Source organism: Siphateles boraxobius, unplaced genomic scaffold (genome assembly GCF_051911475.1).
Source record: "Siphateles boraxobius isolate OS27281-9 unplaced genomic scaffold, OSU_SipBor_1 9, whole genome shotgun sequence".
In the NCBI taxonomy this organism is placed as follows: Eukaryota; Metazoa; Chordata; class Actinopteri; order Cypriniformes; family Leuciscidae; genus Siphateles; species Siphateles boraxobius.
In genome coordinates, this window is record NW_027509219.1 from 29,219,270 (window position 1) to 29,238,597 (window position 19,328).

A 19,328-nucleotide genomic window follows, 5' to 3' on the forward strand; every position below is an offset into this window, starting at 1 on the left:
AAAGTAATGTGGTATTGTTTGTAAACATCTATTCTGAATGATTTCTTTTCCTTTCTTGTTTTTTATAGAAGTGTAAGATCACATTGAAAATCTGATATTTTCCTTTGGAAAATAAACAGAAAGTTTTATATAAAAACCCAACATGAAATAGGTATAATGAAGAAATATTTTAGATTTTGAACTGGTCACTAATCAAATAAATATTTAAAACTGACCATGTAAACTCCTTTGTAGGCTACAAAAGGTCAAATTTCATAGATTCCACTGAAGCACAAGCTGCTGTTTTATTTTCAAATCATGCTGAATAACAAGTCCTGAATGAAATACAAAAATCCTGAAATTCAAATAAAGCTTCTTATTGGGCCTTCTCATTATAACTAGGATTTATTTCTAAAAAAAAATCGTTAGCTAAAAATAAAATATGTTAAAGGCAATTGTATTGTTAATAAAATATATATAAAAAAATAAATTCACATAAAATTAGATAAGAATGAAAAGTACAATGAGAATAACATCTATGGACAAAGCAATATTTTGACATCCATAATATCGAAGACTTTTCTCATTTTGGACCCCACTGTTTTCTGGTTAAGGAGCAAATAGACTACTAACAGAGTGACTCTGGATGTTGTTGTGTAGTATCACACGTATTTCGACTTTTCTGTACCTGTTGAGTAGGCTATTGCACACAGGTAAGCTTAGTGTTCGCTGTTTACTGTAAGCGTGTAGTGGACTGTCCGTCGAGCCTCCAGACGGCGCTAAATGAACCGCTTCAACTGTAGCGCCGCGGGTTGAGAAGAAGAGCGAACATCATCCCGGTGCAGGAAAAGGTTGGTGCTGTTTCATTATATATTATATTCGGTGCCTGAAAATGACTTCGACTTATAAATAGATATGTTTTGAACGCCCGCGTCTAGATCTGCTTTCATTGTTCAGTTGACAGAATCTGATACAAGCTTGTACATGCATACTATCACTCTCTGAAACCAGAGTGATTAGCAAAGATGCTAACGAGATGGTTTCTGAAAAGAAAAGTACAATTAAAATGTTCCTAAAGTTCCAGAATTTTTGGAGTGCCTTTGTGACACTCTATTTTAGGAAATTAGAGAATTAAATCTTCTAGCCACGAGACATGTCAGATGATACGTGTGCTGTCAGAACATAAAAAACAGGAGCAGGTGTAAGATTTATGATAAAGTTAATTAATTATGAATTAATAGCAGCACACACTGCTGCTAAATGTATATCAAAATATATATATAAAATAAATCATAATATATTATATTTTAATATATATATATATATATATATATATATATATATATATAGCAAATAACATTAGAATAAAGTATATAAGATAATTAAGAAAAAGTAGATACATATTTTACCGTCTACCTTGTTTATCTCCTTCTCTTTTGGAAGTGCTGTAAACAAAATATTTGGAGTTCAACACTGCCTAGTTAATACCAGATTATGTTAAAGGGATAATTCACCCAAAAATGACAATTGTGTAACGTTAATCATTTACTTACCCTCAAGTTGTTCCAAATCTGTATGAGTTTCTTTGTTATGTTGAACACACAAAAAAAAAAAGATTTGAAGAGTTTTGGTAACCAGACAGTTGACAGTAGCCATTGACTTGCATAGTAGAAACAAATAAATACTATAGAAGTAAATAGCTACCGGCAACTGTGGTTACCAAAAAGGGCCTTCAAAAATCCCTTATTTTATTTTATTTTATTTTATTGAGGTGTGTGTTTTACTGTGAAATGTATGAGATGCACAGAACAGATGCACAAAACCAAATAGAGAGCCCAATACCAAATGGTCCTAAATAAATACTATGATTCAGCCTCAGGTCATGATTTCCATGTGTTTAGTTTTTAATCATTCTCTCATTTGTATGTTTATACACTACACATTAATGCCATTTGTGATCTCAGCACATACAGTATTCTACCAGTTTTAACTGGTCATCATCTCTACCTTATCTCCGCAGGGAAGTCCCAGGAATGCCGAAGAAATTCCAGGGTGAGAATTCCAAATCGGCCACAGCGAGGGCCAGGAAGGCTGAGGCCAAAGCAGTCGCTGATGCACAGAAACAGAAGGATCTGGAGGATGCACTCTGGCAAGATAACGACAAACATGTCATGAAGAAAGAGCAGAGGAAGGTAGGACTGATTTTTTTGCTTTAACAACTTATGTCCTTCAAAGCAGGAAATGTGATCTGCTTTCCGATTGTTTGAAATGTACCATTACTGTGATTAGATTTTTGTCACATCCACACCTAATTGGAAGTACATTCTATGAAATGCGTGCATACAGACAGAGTGTAGAATAAACACAAGGTGGCAGTAAAGATCTTCCTCTCAGGCTTCCTACTATGAAGGACTAAAAATGACAAAAGGAAAAATAAATAAATAAAAGTAGAAATAAATAAATAAATGCAGAAATATAGTGGAAATAAATACATTTTGTTAATATAAATGACTTTCGGTATTTTTACACTTATTTATTTATGCATTTATATATGTATTTATACATAAACACAACAAACTGTAAAACTAGGCAATGCTGATCAAATATGAATCAAGATTCTGTTGCTGGATTGTCTATTTCTCGCCTTAAATCTGTTCAGAAATATATTTCAGTGTAGTGTTTACCTCTAAAATGGGAAAGTTTCTGACCATTCATAGGTAGCCTGCGTCCAGAGATTGATAGATGGATCATTTGCTTCTGTCTGGTTAGCGATGCGGCCCCCAGCTAACCAATCCTGCTTCAGGAAAAATTTTTTTTTGTGGAAATACAGAAATAAATAAATGTAGAAATGTGGAAATACATAAATAAATACATGCATAAATAAATACATGTAAAAATAAACTGCATTTATTTATTTATTTCTACTTTTATTTATTTATATATTTTTCCTTTTGTCATTTTTAGTCCTTCATATCGTACAGACTGTTTCTCCAATCCACTTAAAGGTTTAGTTCACCCAAAAATTCTAAATTCTATTATTACCCACCCTCATGTCAGAAATTGGAGTGATTTCTGTACCTCCAGCTACGCAACTACCACTTGAAGCTTCAAAAAGTTCATAAAGAGAAAAACTTTCCATATGAATTGAGCGGTTTAGTCCAAATTTTCTCGAGGCTCGATCGCTTTATATGTTGAACAGATTTAAATTAGGCTTTTATTCACATTTAAAGATTGATCAGCGAATATAAACAGAAGCTTCTTCTGGAAGCTCAAACATGCTGCGTAACATGAGAATGATTTGGTTATCGCACATCAAGCAAACATGCTTAAGCTTCCGTTTACCACAACTGATGTGTGCGGTGATGAATGTTTATATGTGAATAAAAGCCTAAATTCAATCTGTTGTTCATCATATAAAGCGATCGAGTCTCTTCAGAAAATAATTAACTAAACTGCTCGGTTCATGTTGATTCGTTTTTTGGTATGTTTATTAACTTTTTGAAGAGTCAAAGTGGTAGTTGCTTCGCTGTCAATGGAGGGACAGAAATCTCTCAGATTTCATCAAAAAGATGAATGATGAATTTGTGTTCTGAAAATGAACAAAAGTAATGTTTTGGAACATTAATTAATGACAGAATTTTCATTTTTGGGTGAACTAACCCTTTAATTTGTTCGACAGTGAAATAGTTTGTCTTAATCAATGTAGTCAGTACTACCTGGATAGAGATTGCTATCCATTAGAAGCCACAGGAAAATGATGTCATGACAATAGTTGGCTGATGGCACGATACAATTACAAACCTCTTAAACTGTGACATCAAAAGCAGCAGATATGGAATAATATTAGTCCATTTCACACTTTTGAATTCTTTATAGTGAAAATAGTCTCTGTGAAAATATTTATTATTTGGCATTTATACACTACCATACAAAAGTTTGAGGTTGGTAAGATTTTTAAATGTTTTAAAAAAAAAAAGACTCTTATGCTCATGCTGCATTTTGGTTAAAATACAGTCAAAACTGTAATATTATGAATTATTATTACAATTTAAAACCTAAAAAAAAGTCCTGTGATGGCAAAGCTGAATATTTAGCATCATTACTCCAGTCTTCAATTTCACATGATCCTTCTTCAGAAATTATTTTAATGAGATGATTTGGTACTTAAGAAACATTTCAGTTGTGCTGCTACTTAATATTTTTGTAGAAACCGTGATAAAAACACACAAAAAAATCAAGATTCTAAGAATAGAAAATCCAAAGGATTGAAAAATATTTTTTTTGTTACATTATAAATGTCATTACTGCCACTTTTGATCAAGTTATTGCATCCTTGCTAAATAGAAATATTAATTCAACAACAAAAATGACCGAAAAATGTTGATAGGTAGTGTATGAAAAAAAACTACACCGTCAAGATGCTTTTTGCTTATATAATGGTCCAGTATAGTTGTAGCAACTACCAGTTGGAGCTAACCATCCAAACGTTAGCCCCTTTGGTCCTAATTGTCTTTATGAAATTGAAATGTTTTTGAGTTCTGTACTGAATGTACAGAAAATTGATTCCCACCGTGCCCATGTTTTCCGTGTTATGTTGTCTAACATTCCCGTCATTGGCTGCTAATCTTATATCTAAATGACACAGCTGTCTTCCTCGCTAAAGCTGCAGACATATGAGTCTGAGTAGCACACAATAGATTAATACATTGCAAGTCAGGTTTAGGGTTGCTCAGGAAATGAGGTCCCCACGAATAAAATGAAAGCTGAAGCCTACTGGGTTAAAGTAACACCATCACAGAAGCTCTGATATCCTCTATCAATTATGCCGCATATTGAGGAGTTTTTGTTGTCAGTAATGGAGCATGATTTTGAGGCCTGGGTGAGGTCCTTGTGTAGATGTTGTGACTGATATGCAGTGATTCTTTGGCTATTATGTCTCCAAAGCTATGTTTTTGCCATGTTAAGTGTCAGCAAACCAGATTGCAAGGGATCCACGTTAACACATGTAACAAATGTTTATAGCAGGGGTGTAAAACTCAGTTCTTGGAGGGTCACAACCTAAAGAGTTTAAAGTGTGTTTAGCGTTCACGTCCTCGTAGAACTCGTAATTCTGAATTTTCTGAGAGCATCTACGTGTGACCACGTGACCACTGTACCACCTGACCACTTCAGATTAATTTAGCATTGATAGTGTTGCCATAGAAAGAAACACATAATTCCCAATCCCAAACAGCTTCACGTGTTGTCATGATGAAATTACGGTACTTACGACATGGCATGAACGCAGCAGAAGTTCCAACCTTGCTCCAACACACATACCTGTAGTTTTCAAATGAGCCTGAAGGGCTTGATTAGCTGGATCAGGTGAATTTAATTAGGGTTGAAAGGCTGTTGTAACACATGCATAATATTAAATCAGTATTTCACACAAAAATTTGGGTCAGTACGATGCAATGCAGCTTGCACATGTGTTAGAGGGCTAGTTCACCCAAAAAAGAAAATGTTAAGTCATCATTTACTCACCTGTATGTTTTTCTCTTTTTCTGTGGAATACAAAAGGTGATAATTTTTTCTCCAATGTTGTTTTGGACCCCATTGATTTTCATTATATGGAAACAAACAGTTTAAATATCTTCAAGAATATCTGTTCTGCAGAAAGAAAACCATACAGGTTTGGAATGGTATGAAATTGAGTAAATAATGCCAGAATAATTTCATTTTTGGGTGAACTATCCCTTTAACACATTTGCAAGCTACATTGCATCGTATTGACCCAGTTCTCAAATTAATTTGTTAAATATTTTTGGAAACAAGCTTAGCAAAGTTAGCCTGGTTCTACCAGACTCTCGTACATTTCATTTGTACAGAGAGTCTGGCACCGCTCCATTGACAAGCGTTAACTTCCTTGTAGGCGGGTATTCTATTGAAGTCTAAAACTATTGGATCTGCCCAGAGTCACTCTATCTGCCATAACCAATCGCTGACGTTTGGTCGTGACATATGTCTTTTCCCGAACCCCGTGGGAGGATGGCCATAAACACAAAACTAAGCAAAGATTGTTCTTGCTCCGGCTTTAACTTCTTGATATTCGGCAGCGTTGCCACAACGGACCGAATGGCTTCGCTCGCATCTTTCTTATTTTGAACTACAACTCAAAATAACGCACGAGTCGACATCAACGTCATCGTTCTCAGCCACTCCCTCTGTTCGCTGATTGGCCCGGTAAAAAATTGATCGGAGAAAACCAAAGTCTACAGCGCAATCCCAGACTTAGTACTGAAGGAAAATGAAATTGAGCGGAAGTGCGTAGGAGGGCGGAGCCAGGCTATAGCAAAGTGTCATATAAATTGAAATCCCGTTTACCTATTTTGATATGTTTTTTGGGCTGATATAGATTATGTATTTTACGATAGATATTTCGGTAGTCTAAATATTTGAAAAGCAGTCTTTGCAGGCCATCGGTGCCTTTTCTCCCTTCCTGGCTCTCTCCTGCCTCTATTTCATACATTATTTAGCCAGTGTTGGCATATGTAGTGAGAGTCAGCAATACTGGCATGATGTGCCAGTCTACTTGGTAAGGCACTCTGGTTAGGAGCTCCTCACACCCTGTTCCCTTCCTCCTGTTTCCTCCCAATTCTGCCATCTGATCCCCGGCGTCCTATCAGACCCATGCCGCTGTTATCCCACTGCAGCCATTCTGCTAATTATACCCCATGTCACTGGGACCGCTTTGTGTGTTCAGGAAAGCTCACCTGCACTGGAAACACACTGATTTATCCTTTACATATTCTAAAGATCAGCCACCGACTCAGACTCTGTGAAGATCGGGTTTGGTGACTATAATTTATCACCAGTAGATATGTGAGAATGTCAGGAGAGAGGAGCGTATCTTGGTTCACTCTTAAGCCCGGCCTGTCGTGCGTCTTATCTGTGTCATGCGAATGACATTTCAGCCTCTGCTGGAAATCTGAAGGTGTCATCTCATTATGCGTATCTCCTTACTGTTGTGTCACCATTTCTGGGGATGTTACCAACAAGAAGGTGGCTGGGTGGTTAGGATGTGGACAGTTAAGACCATGTCGGAACCTAGTAACCATTACTTACTGCCGCGCTGACACAGAGTGACTCTGAGCGGGCAGGAGGCATCTCTAATTTCTTTACTCTGCTCTGCAGTTTACACTTACATTTGCTTAATGACCATCAGGCTGCCTTGATAACATCGGTCCTGTTGTAATTTAAAAGAGTGTGTGTGTGTGTATAGGATGATAAGGAGAAGAAGCGTTTGGAGGCTCTGGAGAGGAAGAAAGAAAAGCAAAGGCTCCTTGAGGAAGAAGATGCCAAAATAAAGGGTAAACAGACAAAAGAAGCCCCAAGTAAAGTGACTCGAGCTCAGATCGAGGAGAACCTACAAAAAGGGCAAAATGTTAAGGAAATCAAGGAAACCAAGGAAAAAGGTAAGGCCAAATCCAATCCAATAACTCTGCTCCAAAATGTAACAGTGCTTCCAATGTAGACAACATCTTAAACATCATAAAACCTCATAAGTGACTGATTTCCAGTGCTGTACATAGTGTGTCACACAAAAGGCCCTCTATACGCTTATTTCACGCAGCCGTTATTTTAAATTCGAAAGCGAGGCTCCGGTGGGAAGAACCCTGGAAGTACAGATAAACAACAATGCCTTGGACTACAAACCTGAAGCTGCTGCCGCGATTTACACTATTGGATGTTAATATCCAATATAGGATATGTAGATATAGTTCGTTCTTGCTTCTTTTTTTACTTTCTGGGGAAAAAAAAATTATAAATGATTTTCACTGTATATAGTCTAAAGTATGAAAGAAATGTATGTACATTTTTAGAATAACTAATTTCTACATTAAACACAACAATAGGCCATCGCATTCGCGACTCTCCTATGATTAAAGGCAACACTTCCGGTTTTCTTCCCACCGGAGCCTCGCTTTCGATTTCAAAATAACGGCTGCGTGAAATAAGCGTATACTGTATGGGAGATTTGACACACATTGACTTCAGTGGAGTTTTATATTTGAATGTTGATAAGCCAAAACCATGACATTCTAATAAACATAACACACTAATTAGGTGAAATATAATTATTATAATTTTTTTTACATTTAATACCATGGGTGTTGTTGTTTTTTTTTTGGGTCACTATATTATTCCAATCGTCCATGAAGGAAACCCTGACAAGTTAAAGTCACAATGAAACTGAAGTTGCAACAAATCTTTTCTTCTGTATCGTGTCATGCATCAGAGTGAAACGGATTATGGAAAAAAAAAAAAAAATGTAGAGCAGGGACCCAATGGTTGATAATTGGATGGAGGCAGATCTGAATACGAGCTTGCGGTTGATTATAAGAAAGGGACGGGGTTTAAGCGGACTACAGTAAATGATTGGAGAAGTCCGACATGCATCAGCAGCCTTTTGCTTTTACCAGAAAATCAAAAAGAGTAATCATCTGGATGAGTGAATTGTTCATATTAAGATCAATAACATTACATTGGTCAAATAAATAGGGTGTATTATCATTTTATGCTGACATTCAGCCCTATTTATGGTCACACAACAAAATAAACTGGATTGCTTGTCAAAATTGTTCACACCGAGTGGAATGCAACTGTTTTATAGGCCTCTGAGCAAGGTGTGCACACCTGAATGACAGCCACATGTTGCACTTATTTTTGTGTGTCTATATTGTTGAATTGTTTTGAATGTACTTTTTCTGATCGTTTAGTCTAATGTGTCCTTTCAAAACTACAGAAAAAAGCCACTTGGAGATGCCGCTTGAGGAGAACATCAATCGGATAGTTCCAGAAGAAGGCACGGTGGAGGCCCGAACCATAGAGGATGCCATCGCAGTTCTCAGGTATCATGCTCTCTGGAGAAATACATTTTTAGAGTAATTAGCAGACATTCTACAAACAAAATGCAAATATTTAAAAAATAATAATAATTTAAAAAAAATCACAATTTCCATATTTTTTTGGGTCTGTGTGTGTTCTTAAAATGTCTTAAAATGTATTAAATTCAGTTGTATCAAATTTATGGTGATAAAAAGTTTTAAATATCTTAAAGGTATCCTAGTGAAGAAAACATGTATTTAAAATACATTTGTTTCATACTAAGTATACTACAAAACCATTAACATATTTACTGACATATCGCTTAAGCCTTACTGATATAAGAATTATAATTCAACTTTAACTGGAGTACTTCTTTATTGCACAATGCACATTTCTTAATATTAAGCCCAAAATGTGTTTTAATATCACTTTTAGTTAAAAACTAACTTTAGCTGGACAGTAACTTTATTCTAGAGCTGCTGTAAAGCCAAAATAATCTCGGTTACTTTAATTTCCTATTATCACTGTAAAGCTGCTTTGAAATAATCTATATTGTTAAAAGCACTACATAAATGAAGGTGACTTGACTTGACTTGACTAGTAAGGTTAGTATAATCTCTGTATAATACTTTTCTTTAAATGCAAGATATTTGTTAGTTCCACTTTAGCACAATCAAATATAATTTAGTTATCCAGAAATAATGCTGAGGTCCAACTAAAGATATACTTAAGTACATTTAGTTCAAAATTAGTTGTTCCAATTTAACAGAGTTTAAGTATACCAATTTAGTATACCAAAAGTTAAATTGCAGGGTATTTATATTAAGTATGTAAAATGTAAATGTATTTGTAGTATACTTATACTAAAATATATTTGAAATACATTTATTTATGCTATTTATTTTTCACTAGGGTAGGCAATTTTCAGAGTGGCTAGCAATAGCAAGCTAGCTTTGAAAGCATGAGATCCCACCCTCCCTTCAGAGTGTCTCCAAAGCCACGCCTCTTTCAAAACACATGAATGTAACAGCGCACACTGGCAGAGTCTGAAAAGCATCACAAGAGACGGCGTTAAATTACCTCATGTCTAAAAGCGCATAACACTACAATAAAAATGAACATAAAAATCTTAGAGCTCTGACCTATACCATCTGACTGCTGCAGATTCATTTTGCTGTTGATAGTGTTGCTATAGAATTCGAGTCACAAACCACTCTGAGTATAATGTTACGGGTTTCCATCTCTTCCAAATTACAGTAGTTATGGTATGAACACTGCAAAAGCTCATTGTTTTGGTTCAGGAGTAACCGCATAAGTTGGCTGCTGTTGCTCATATGCCTATCTCTGCATAACCTTGCGGAACGCGCTGATGACGTGTGATGTCTGCGCTATCAGTGTTTGCGGAGGTACGAAAATATGTACATTCAGACCAAATGCAATGATTGGGTGAACATTTTATGGTCTACAGTCTACACCTTCCACAGACGATATGTAAATATAAATATTTAGAACATTTAACTTAGTTATTGCTATCAGGATGTGAAGAGACTTTCAACCAGCATAACAAAAAGAAAAAATGATTCTAGAACAAATCGCCCACCCTGCCTTTAAATGTACAACAAAAGGCTTAATTATCATTTTAAGAGCTCTTGAATTTGAGGATGGAGATTAGGAATCATGACACAGCCTAATGTGATCAAACTTCAGAAGGTATGATTTAATTAATAACTGTGAGTTCAAAGTTCAAAATGTGGTACTGTTGCACGTTCTACAGGCTTGTGGTTTCAGTGCAGTTCGCGATCAGTTAATACCGCCCATTTATAAGTGAATGCTTATTTACTGTTTATGATTTATAACAGTTTTTACTTTATAATTTGTAGATGGTTGTAAGAATGCATATTGTGTCTCTCTCTACTTTTTGAATAAGCAGCTGGAAGTAGTGAAGTACATACATTTCAAAATAAGAGTCACAGTATATTTCAGGCTTTTTGTTTTTTCTGTTTTACAGCACTAAGGAAGACTTGGATCGACACCCTGAGCGTCGTATGAAAGCCGCCTACGCTGCATTTGAAGAAGAAAATATGGCACGCCTTAAAATGGAGAACCCCAATATGCGACTTTCCCAGCTAAAACAGCAGCTCAAGAAGGAGTGGACAAAGTCTCCGGAAAACCCCCTCAACCAACGCGTGGCCTCCTACAACTCCAAGTAAACCAACACAATGGCACTTAAAGACTGACCCTCGACGCAGATCCTAATGAATACAAATAAGGCACCATGATTAATTTGGACACACAAAATTAACACATGTAGTGGTGATCTATTCACATCCCTCACCTCTTACATGAACTCATATACAAACTTGGATTGTTTAACTAATTATTCAATAAATATCTCATGATGTATGACAGCATACAACCTAATTTGCTTATCTGCTAGACCACAACTTATCAAGAGCTACTGGGAAGTTTTTAGTTTGGGTTTTGAGTGAATGCAGAGTGGATTCTTCTCAGCTAGCACATGTTTCTTCCACATAACATGTTTTACTGCAGCAGTGTCAAGCCCCTTAATTAATGTCTACATCTGATATGCTGCACATGAGCTGGAGTGTGGTTAGCCTGAGGCAATTTTTTATTTTTTTTATGTCTATGTGAAGATCTTTGGGTGGCATATGATGGAGCTTCTGGTTTGAAATTTATGGAGAAGAGAAAGGTGATCTGATAATTGCCCTTAGTTAAGATGATGGTAGGGATTTTTTTTTTTTGACTGATTGATTGATCTTACATGACTCCTTGTTTTGAAACTGCACTTTGGACCCTGGAACGATGTCTCCACATTCAAAAAGCGAGTGGACTAATAACCGTTGGATTCCCATACACGCATGTCAAGTAGTGTTAACACTCTATGCTTTGTTCCGCATCTGGAGGACAAACACTCTCAGTGGTTCTTGGAAAAAAAAAATAAAGAAGGAAGAAAGAGTTACTTTCACATTTTTTTCTAATTTCCTTTAAAAGAAATGGCTTTTTTGGTCTCCCATTTCATTTATTTTTCAGGAAACAGTTGCTGTCTGTTTTGCCTAACCCTAGTTCATTTAACTTTCACAAATATTGGATTGTTGACTGCATTTGTCAAGTTGAATCATTTAATCCTCATACCCAAGTTATGGTAAGAAAAATAGATCAAACAAATACTTTTCCTAAATTTAAGGGAAACTGAGAACCACAAACCAACCTTGGTCCTAAACTAGCTAACTTGTTCCAGCTTAATTTAGGCTAGCTTTACAAGGTTAACTTTACAACCATTACTTTGCAACCCTTGTTATATAGACTCTATTAATTTTATATATATATATATATTTATTTATTTTAAAAATATTTTGATGTTTAAAATTTTATTTTAGAAATTTAATTTATAATGAAATATATTATTTAATTTTTATTTAAAATATTTCATCATACAAAACATCATGCACATATAATACTGAAATTTGGTTGACAGTGTTACAAAAAAAGCCCAAAAACTATAGAGAATTAAGAGAAAACAAAACAGCACATGGAATAATTAGTTTGACCCCTTGGATTGACTGAACATTTGTTAAAAACATTTTTTTTAAAGAGTTTCTGGTCTTATTCTGTGAATGGAAAGTGCCATGCTATGATGACATCTTCCCTCGTTCAACCACGTGTGCTGCTAATGTGATACTTCAGACATACTGAAGGTAGATTTGCTTTTAATAACGTCTCTGCAGGTACACAATCGATGGACATAAACAGTCACTGACCCCTATGGGACGTTCCGGAAGGAAAGGAAATTAGCCTGCAGGCCGGATAATTCCCAGTAGCCACCTTTATCCTCGGCAAGAACACTCTTTAGCACTTAAAGTAATTTATGGCCATAATGTGTCAATAAGCAGCGTCACAGTGGAAGAACTGTAGGTCATCTAGAGATTATGCCATGCGATAACCTCTCCCGTTTACTCGCCTTCTATTAAACATGTCTCCCATGCAGAATGTTTTAATGAATGTGTCCTTTTCATGACTTCGACATAACTGCCTATAAAACAATCATAATGACAACATATGAAGACCTCAAGTACAATTGTGAAACAATAGCTGTTCTTAATCAATCTAAAAATCTCTGAACAGGGGTGTTTCAAAGCAAAGATATTACATGCGTAAGAATGTCGTTTTATTTTTAAACCTATTTGCACACTATTAGTTGTGACCCACTGAGAGTGTTAATTAAAAAACATCCCCTTCCTGCACTCAAGGGCAATGACTATATTTGGCTAATCTTTATTAGCAGTGCCGGTTTGTCGTGATCATTTTATCAAGATCGTTTTGGAGACCAGGTTTCTTAAGAGAAAATTTCTTTGATGAATGAGTGGTTTTGTCGTAGGATCAAACTCAATAAAATAGCTGATAATCTGTGCAGCATGAGAAGATGAATCTAAAGCAACCCACACACTATCAGGCCGATTTTGGGCCCTAATCTCCCCACCCGAATCAGATTTTCCTGTATTGTTAGGTGTGTTAAGAGAAAACTGAATCTGCTTGGAAGAATATCGGGACTACAGTGTACATTTTAGGACATCCTCAGACCTCAGTCATATGAAGAAAAGGCATCAGCCATTGGACGAAACGGCATTGCACCTCAGGCTGAAAGGCTTCAAGTCTCAGAAAAAACAACGTCAGGTGTCAGGTCTCATACAATTGGGAATGAGTCGAAACAGCCTTTTAGGTATCAGACATTAATGCATCGGGCTAAACGGACTTTTTTCAAAACGGATACAAGAAGGGTCAGACAAAGGCATTTCTGCTCTTCTATAAGTGCCACCTACTGTCCGAGAGCGGATTTGCATTTTCATTCAACTGCTTCAACCCGCTGACTAAAAATAACAACTGTGTAAAAGTAGCCCAATTCCGCAGTAAAACCCCAGATTCGTCAACACTGGTCTGAGGCGCGATGTGGTTTCGTCCAATGACTGAAGCCTTTTAGTCTGAGGCATGATGCCTTTTTGTCACATGACAGATGTCCTCATGTACACCGGGGCCGCACCGATATCAAATCGTGACTTTCTAACATGTTGAAAATTTGCGATCAGAAATTGAAACAAACGTGCAAGCACTCTGTCGATTGTCATGTGGAACGAAAACGTGTTCACGCCATCTCCATGACTTCATTCAAACCTTTTTCTTTTTTTCCCTGGAAATTTTCTGTACAAAGCAGTCCAAACACTGTTATCGCCATTTCTTCTTGCCCATCGTCCGCCATCTTCATTTACTCTAAGTCACGTTTGACTGGGAGAGATTTTGCAAGATTTCCCGTGTTCACAGTCGGGATTCTGGTTGTTTGTGAATGGAATCAGTTAAGCCGGGTTCATACTGTATGATTTTGGCTGCGATTTGGTCGTCTGAGACAAATTTGTGAATCCTAAACAATTCCTCGGATCCTAGGCCAAAATCTGAAGTCTTTGATCGTTAGTTTGACATGTTCACCGACAGCCGATTAATGACCATTGCGATCAAGTTGTACCTCAGAATAAATTCTGGCAGTGTCAGAAGATTTGCACACAGTCCTGTAGTGTAACTTCTATGACAAACATCAAATCAAAAACCAATAGGAGCGCTGAACCTGATGACGCAATTAGTGAGACAACAACAAACCACCACTTGCTCCACACACATCGTCTTTATTTTATTTTTTCAAGAGAAGCCATGATAAGATTAATGCTAGTGATTGTTTTTGTTTCCTAGCCACAATTTCTATCCCGGATGTAAATACAGCTCACCTCACTGAATGTGTCACGGATTAATGATGTAAAACTCTGGACAAGTCTTTGTGTGTGTGTCCATTTTTAACACATCTTGACTACCGGACAGTCTGACATTAATGACAACTGACATCCCACAGTGTGACATGGCTTACAGCGGGGATAGTGCTTGTACAGTCTTACAAACAACAGTCGTAAAGGACTATAATAAATCATACATTGTGCACTCGGCTTTAGTGTGTGGTGTGCTGATTTTCACATCGTGGCACTCCACATTCTATAGGAACAGTTCTGTTAAATCTATGCTTTTTTTCATCATGTTTGTGGTCGGGTATGTGTTTAACCACATGTAAGTGTGGGGCGGGCCAGCCATTAGAGAGACCCTGCTGTCTTAGAGGGCATCAGGCCCAAAATAGCACGGAGTTCCCTTATCTGCTGAGTCTCAGAGCATCAAAGATTGATGACGGTCCACATATGTCTAAGATGCAAAGTTTCATTATCCTTTCTAGTTGGAGGCATTTGAAGAACTTTAATTAAAAGTGATTTTGTATCAATTTTTATCAAATCTGTGATGCTGAAAATGTTACCTCGGATGTTTTTGCTTCCATTACAGCCCAAGATGCTCTGTGGAACATCTCAAATCATGCTGGAGAACATTATCAGGTTTTGTTCAAGTCTTGAATGCTGCTGTCACTGACACTAAAGGGGACTGGAGAAACACTAGGACATTTGTATAAATTTTTCAGTTTCACTTTCCACTTAAAATGTGTTGAATCATTGGTAATGTTATTTAAAATTATTTATAAACAAAACAATGATAACTTGCTTAGAAAAATTCTAAGCATATATTGTTTGTAATTTATTTTATTGTTAATTTTTAAAAAAATCAGCAAAACAAACAATTTCATTAATGGGTTTTAGTTGACATTTGGGGCCACATTTTGTACCATGCCCTTTTAGCATTGCTAAATTATTTAGTGGCAAACAATAAAATAACAATGATTTTTTTTTTACATTTAAGAAAATGCTTGATTTAGAAAAATGCTAAACAGTATTGTTAAAAAAAGAGAAAGAAAAATACCAAACACGCATTATCATTAGTGGCCTTTTGTAGTAAATTCAGTGGCCCCATGGTATTTTTCCACATATTATAGTGTTTTTCTAACATTGCTAAATTATTTAGTGACAAACATTAACCAAAAATAACAATACATTTTTTACATTTAAAAATGAAAAAAGTATTTTATTAGAAAAATGTTAAACTTTATTTTTTAATTATTGTTAACTTTAATAAAAAATACATTTTAAAATGCAAAACAAGGTTATTCAATTGTTGCCTTTTCTACTAGACTTTTGGGTCCCCTGTTTTTGGCTAGCATGTCCCTCTCTAAATTATTTAATGACAAACATGAAACAAAAATTACAATATTTCAATCCAAAAACTCGCTTCTTCAAGGCATGAAACTGAATTTGCTGTATATCCGATTGAAATGGCTTGTCGAACATGAAAAAAATGTTTGACTTGTCCATCGGGAATTGATTGGATGGTTGTGATTTTCTGTTGCTGTGATGTAATGTAATGTGAATGACAGGTTGTCCCGCCCTAATGGCATTAAACACGTCATCAGAGAAGAGATGTCACTGCAAGAGGAAGGGAAAGTTATTTTGAGTAAAGATTATAAGGGCACATGAATTTTTAAAAAAATCAATAATTTATAATAAATACTGCAATATTCCAACAAAGAAGTAAATTTTGATTTCATGGTGACTTTAAATTAAAGCATAAATAAGAGGACCGTACACACTCTTTAATGCACGGAGCACTGCTGTTTGTGTACATGTACATCTCTAACATCCATGTTTCCGTCCAACGCTTAGTGTGATGTGTGTTCGTCTTTTATCTGAGCTGCCTCTGTGGCGGGAAAGATAAGAGGGTTTGGGAAGGCCTTTGAACTGCTGAGCATCAATCGCAGATTTCTCTCCTCGATTTCCTCATCTGCGGACCTCAATGTATTCGACTACCTCAGCCAACCTGAGCAGTGGACGCAATAATGATACCCGATGCTTAAAGTAGAAAGTGTTATGTGCAACATATAGTGTTTTGCTCTCTCTCTCTCTCTCTCTCGCTGTGCTTCTTTGTCTCCTTATCCATTTGCATGCCAACCCTTATCAAGCTGGGCTGTCCTTTCTTCAGCCTGCATCCTAATTATGCGTCTCAAAGAGAGACCGGCCGGCCCCCTACATCTGACAAGCGTCTAAGGAAAAAGCTGCATGTCTGATGACTAAATCCTGTTTTCTCGAAAAAGCGCCCATCACTCAAACCTCATGTATGTCTGGGGACCCGAGTCTAACGTGCTTGCCGAAGGAAAGAAGGACGCTGCTTTAAGGTAAGGATGTCTCCGTTTACAATTATTAATGCTTTGTGGAAGTTTTGTTTTATCTATATGTCAGACCCCTTAATGCTAAATCTTGTATGCAGAGATTGGGCTTTTTGGAAACTTAATTCAGCAATTACAGGTCTAATAAACAGCTGTCATTCCTGAGCATATTCTCGGGGAAAAAATTAGCATTTTTATTTTGAGTAGTTACTGTGCAATGTTTTACATATATTTTTGGCATTATGGCTTAACATGGTAGATTTTACTCTTATTTTTACAATAATGCCTCATTTGTTAGCATTAGTTAACATGAACTATGTGCAATATATTTTTAGAGCATTAACCTTTGTTGATGTTAGTTCATAAAAATACAATTGTCCATGTCAGTTCACATTAACACATTAACAAATGTTAACAGATTCAAACTTTTGATTATAAATGTGTTAGTAAATGCTCTAGAAGTATTGCTTATTGTTAGTTAATGTTAACTAATGTTATAATAGAAATAAAACCTTATTGTTACTGTTTAAACAACCTGTTTGCTCAAATCAGATCATCAGGCTGTATTTTTAGACATCTGCAATTTGTTGTACATGACGCATGGGAGAAATGTCCTTTATATTTATGACAGACAGGCTATCCATCCTTTTAAGTTTGTTTTAACATCTACCAATTTTGATCTGTTTCATGGTATATGGGGAGATATTTGTGATTTCTTTATTTAAAAGGAACAATGCACATTAATCAACATGAGTACAAAGTCCAACATGCAAATGTGGCAGATTTAGCCATTCAGGCTAATTCCCTATACTTGTGATATTAAACCACAAGTTACCGGTTATGCTAAAAATGTGATTAAAATAGGCCTACGGGTTTTATGGTCAGTTTGTTTAATATATATTGTAAATGGTTAATGTGTCATCCCACAAATTAGTGTGAAATCTCTTTCCCGCTTCCTCAACACCCCCCCCCCCCCCACCCCACACACACACACACACCCACCGAGGATAAAGTAATGAACACTCATCTGCTTGTGACAGGGGCTCTCCATCTCTCTCTCGCTGTTAGACAGGAACATGCGCTTCTTCATACAAAAGAGCATCTGTAATAGCAACAGTTAGCTTAGCACAAACCGAAAATAAACACAGGAGCAACCATTTTGCAATGTTTTCCTGAGCCGTTCTCACTGCATTACTAATCAGTTTTATAGGCTTACTTGAAATTAACACATTGTTCAAATTCAAGTGTTCAAATTGACTCCATATCAATTTTATTTAACTGTAAACTGTTATTTTGTCATCCCTGAAACTGAATATAACAATTCATTTCAATCTACAGACATTTGTTTTATGCAAATGAATCTGCATTAACACAAACCGCTCTAGTGCATTTACGGCTATTGATAGGTGCTGATCTGGAGGCAGTGTTGCTTTTCTTAAGGCCTGGATTTTTCCAAGGAAAATGATCCAAGATCAGCAGAAAGGCAATTAAAGGTAAAAATCTATATTTAGGGTGTGTGTTACTTCCTCGTAGCTCTGGGCGAGAAGTTCGAATGCAGTTTAATGAACAGGTGGAACGACAGGAGGAGATATATAAATAATGCACACTGAGAGGCCTTCATATAAGAGCCGATTGATTGCGAAAAGAATTCCTTATGTTCACTCTCTTGTACAGGTTAAAATAGAAAACAAATGGCCCTTCTGTTGTAAAAGTGATACCTGGATATTAAATACCTGATAGCCCATAAAATTGCTCTGTTTGTATGGTGTGCTGTTTCTAGGCCCTAAGTGGTTTTACAAATTACAGTCAGGTTGCTATGGAAGGGTTTGATTCTGATGTCAGACTACAGAAATGTGTTGAGATTTCATTTACTTTAACAAAAAAAAAAAAAAATGCTGTAACTGGTTCTACAACTTTTGTCTCCTAAATATGACAATCTATTTGGTTAACACTTTACATTCAGGTTCAATTTGTTTACATTAGTTAATGCATTAAGTATCATGAACTAACAATGAACAACATTTTTAACAGCAGTTATTAATCAAGATTAAAGTTGATTTATTAATATACTATTATTCATTGTGAATTAATGTTCATTCGTAATGCATTCACTTTTAACTCGTATAACATTACAAATGTGAATGTGCAGAAATTAACATTAACCAAGACCAATTAATAAATGCTGTAAAAGTATTGTGATCACTTGAATTTGTTCACATTAGTTCAGGTAAACATAAATGAACAATATAGCATTTTATTAATCCAATTTCAGCATTTTCTAATACATTTTTAAAATCAAAAGTTCTACCTGTTAACATTAGTTAATGAACTG

General features: G+C 36.0%; 1 protein-coding gene across 1 annotated transcript; it reads left to right on the forward strand.

The window, feature by feature from the left end:
• The first annotated feature begins 743 nt into the window (after positions 1–743).
• On the forward strand, positions 744–11,833 carry ccdc124 (coiled-coil domain containing 124). Its single transcript, XM_077222711.1, has 5 exons — positions 744–830; positions 2,000–2,171; positions 7,241–7,433; positions 8,765–8,870; positions 10,856–11,833. The coding sequence occupies exons 2-5, from the start codon at positions 2,013–2,015 to the stop codon at positions 11,055–11,057; spliced, it is 660 nt and encodes a 219-aa protein (XP_077078826.1). The 5' UTR covers positions 744–830; positions 2,000–2,012; the 3' UTR covers positions 11,058–11,833.
• Positions 11,834–19,328: the final 7,495 nt, after the last annotated feature.

Bases quoted from the DNA above. Each gene is read 5' to 3' on its own strand.
- ccdc124 (XM_077222711.1), top strand. From the start codon at position 2,013: ATGCCGAAGAAATTCCAGGGTGAGAATTCCAAATCGGCCACAGCGAGG. The intron at 2,172-7,240 runs GTAGGACTGATT...GTGTGTGTATAG, and splicing joins TGAAGAAAGAGCAGAGGAAG to GATGATAAGGAGAAGAAGCG. The intron at 8,871-10,855 runs GTATCATGCTCT...TCTGTTTTACAG, and splicing joins GATGCCATCGCAGTTCTCAG to CACTAAGGAAGACTTGGATC.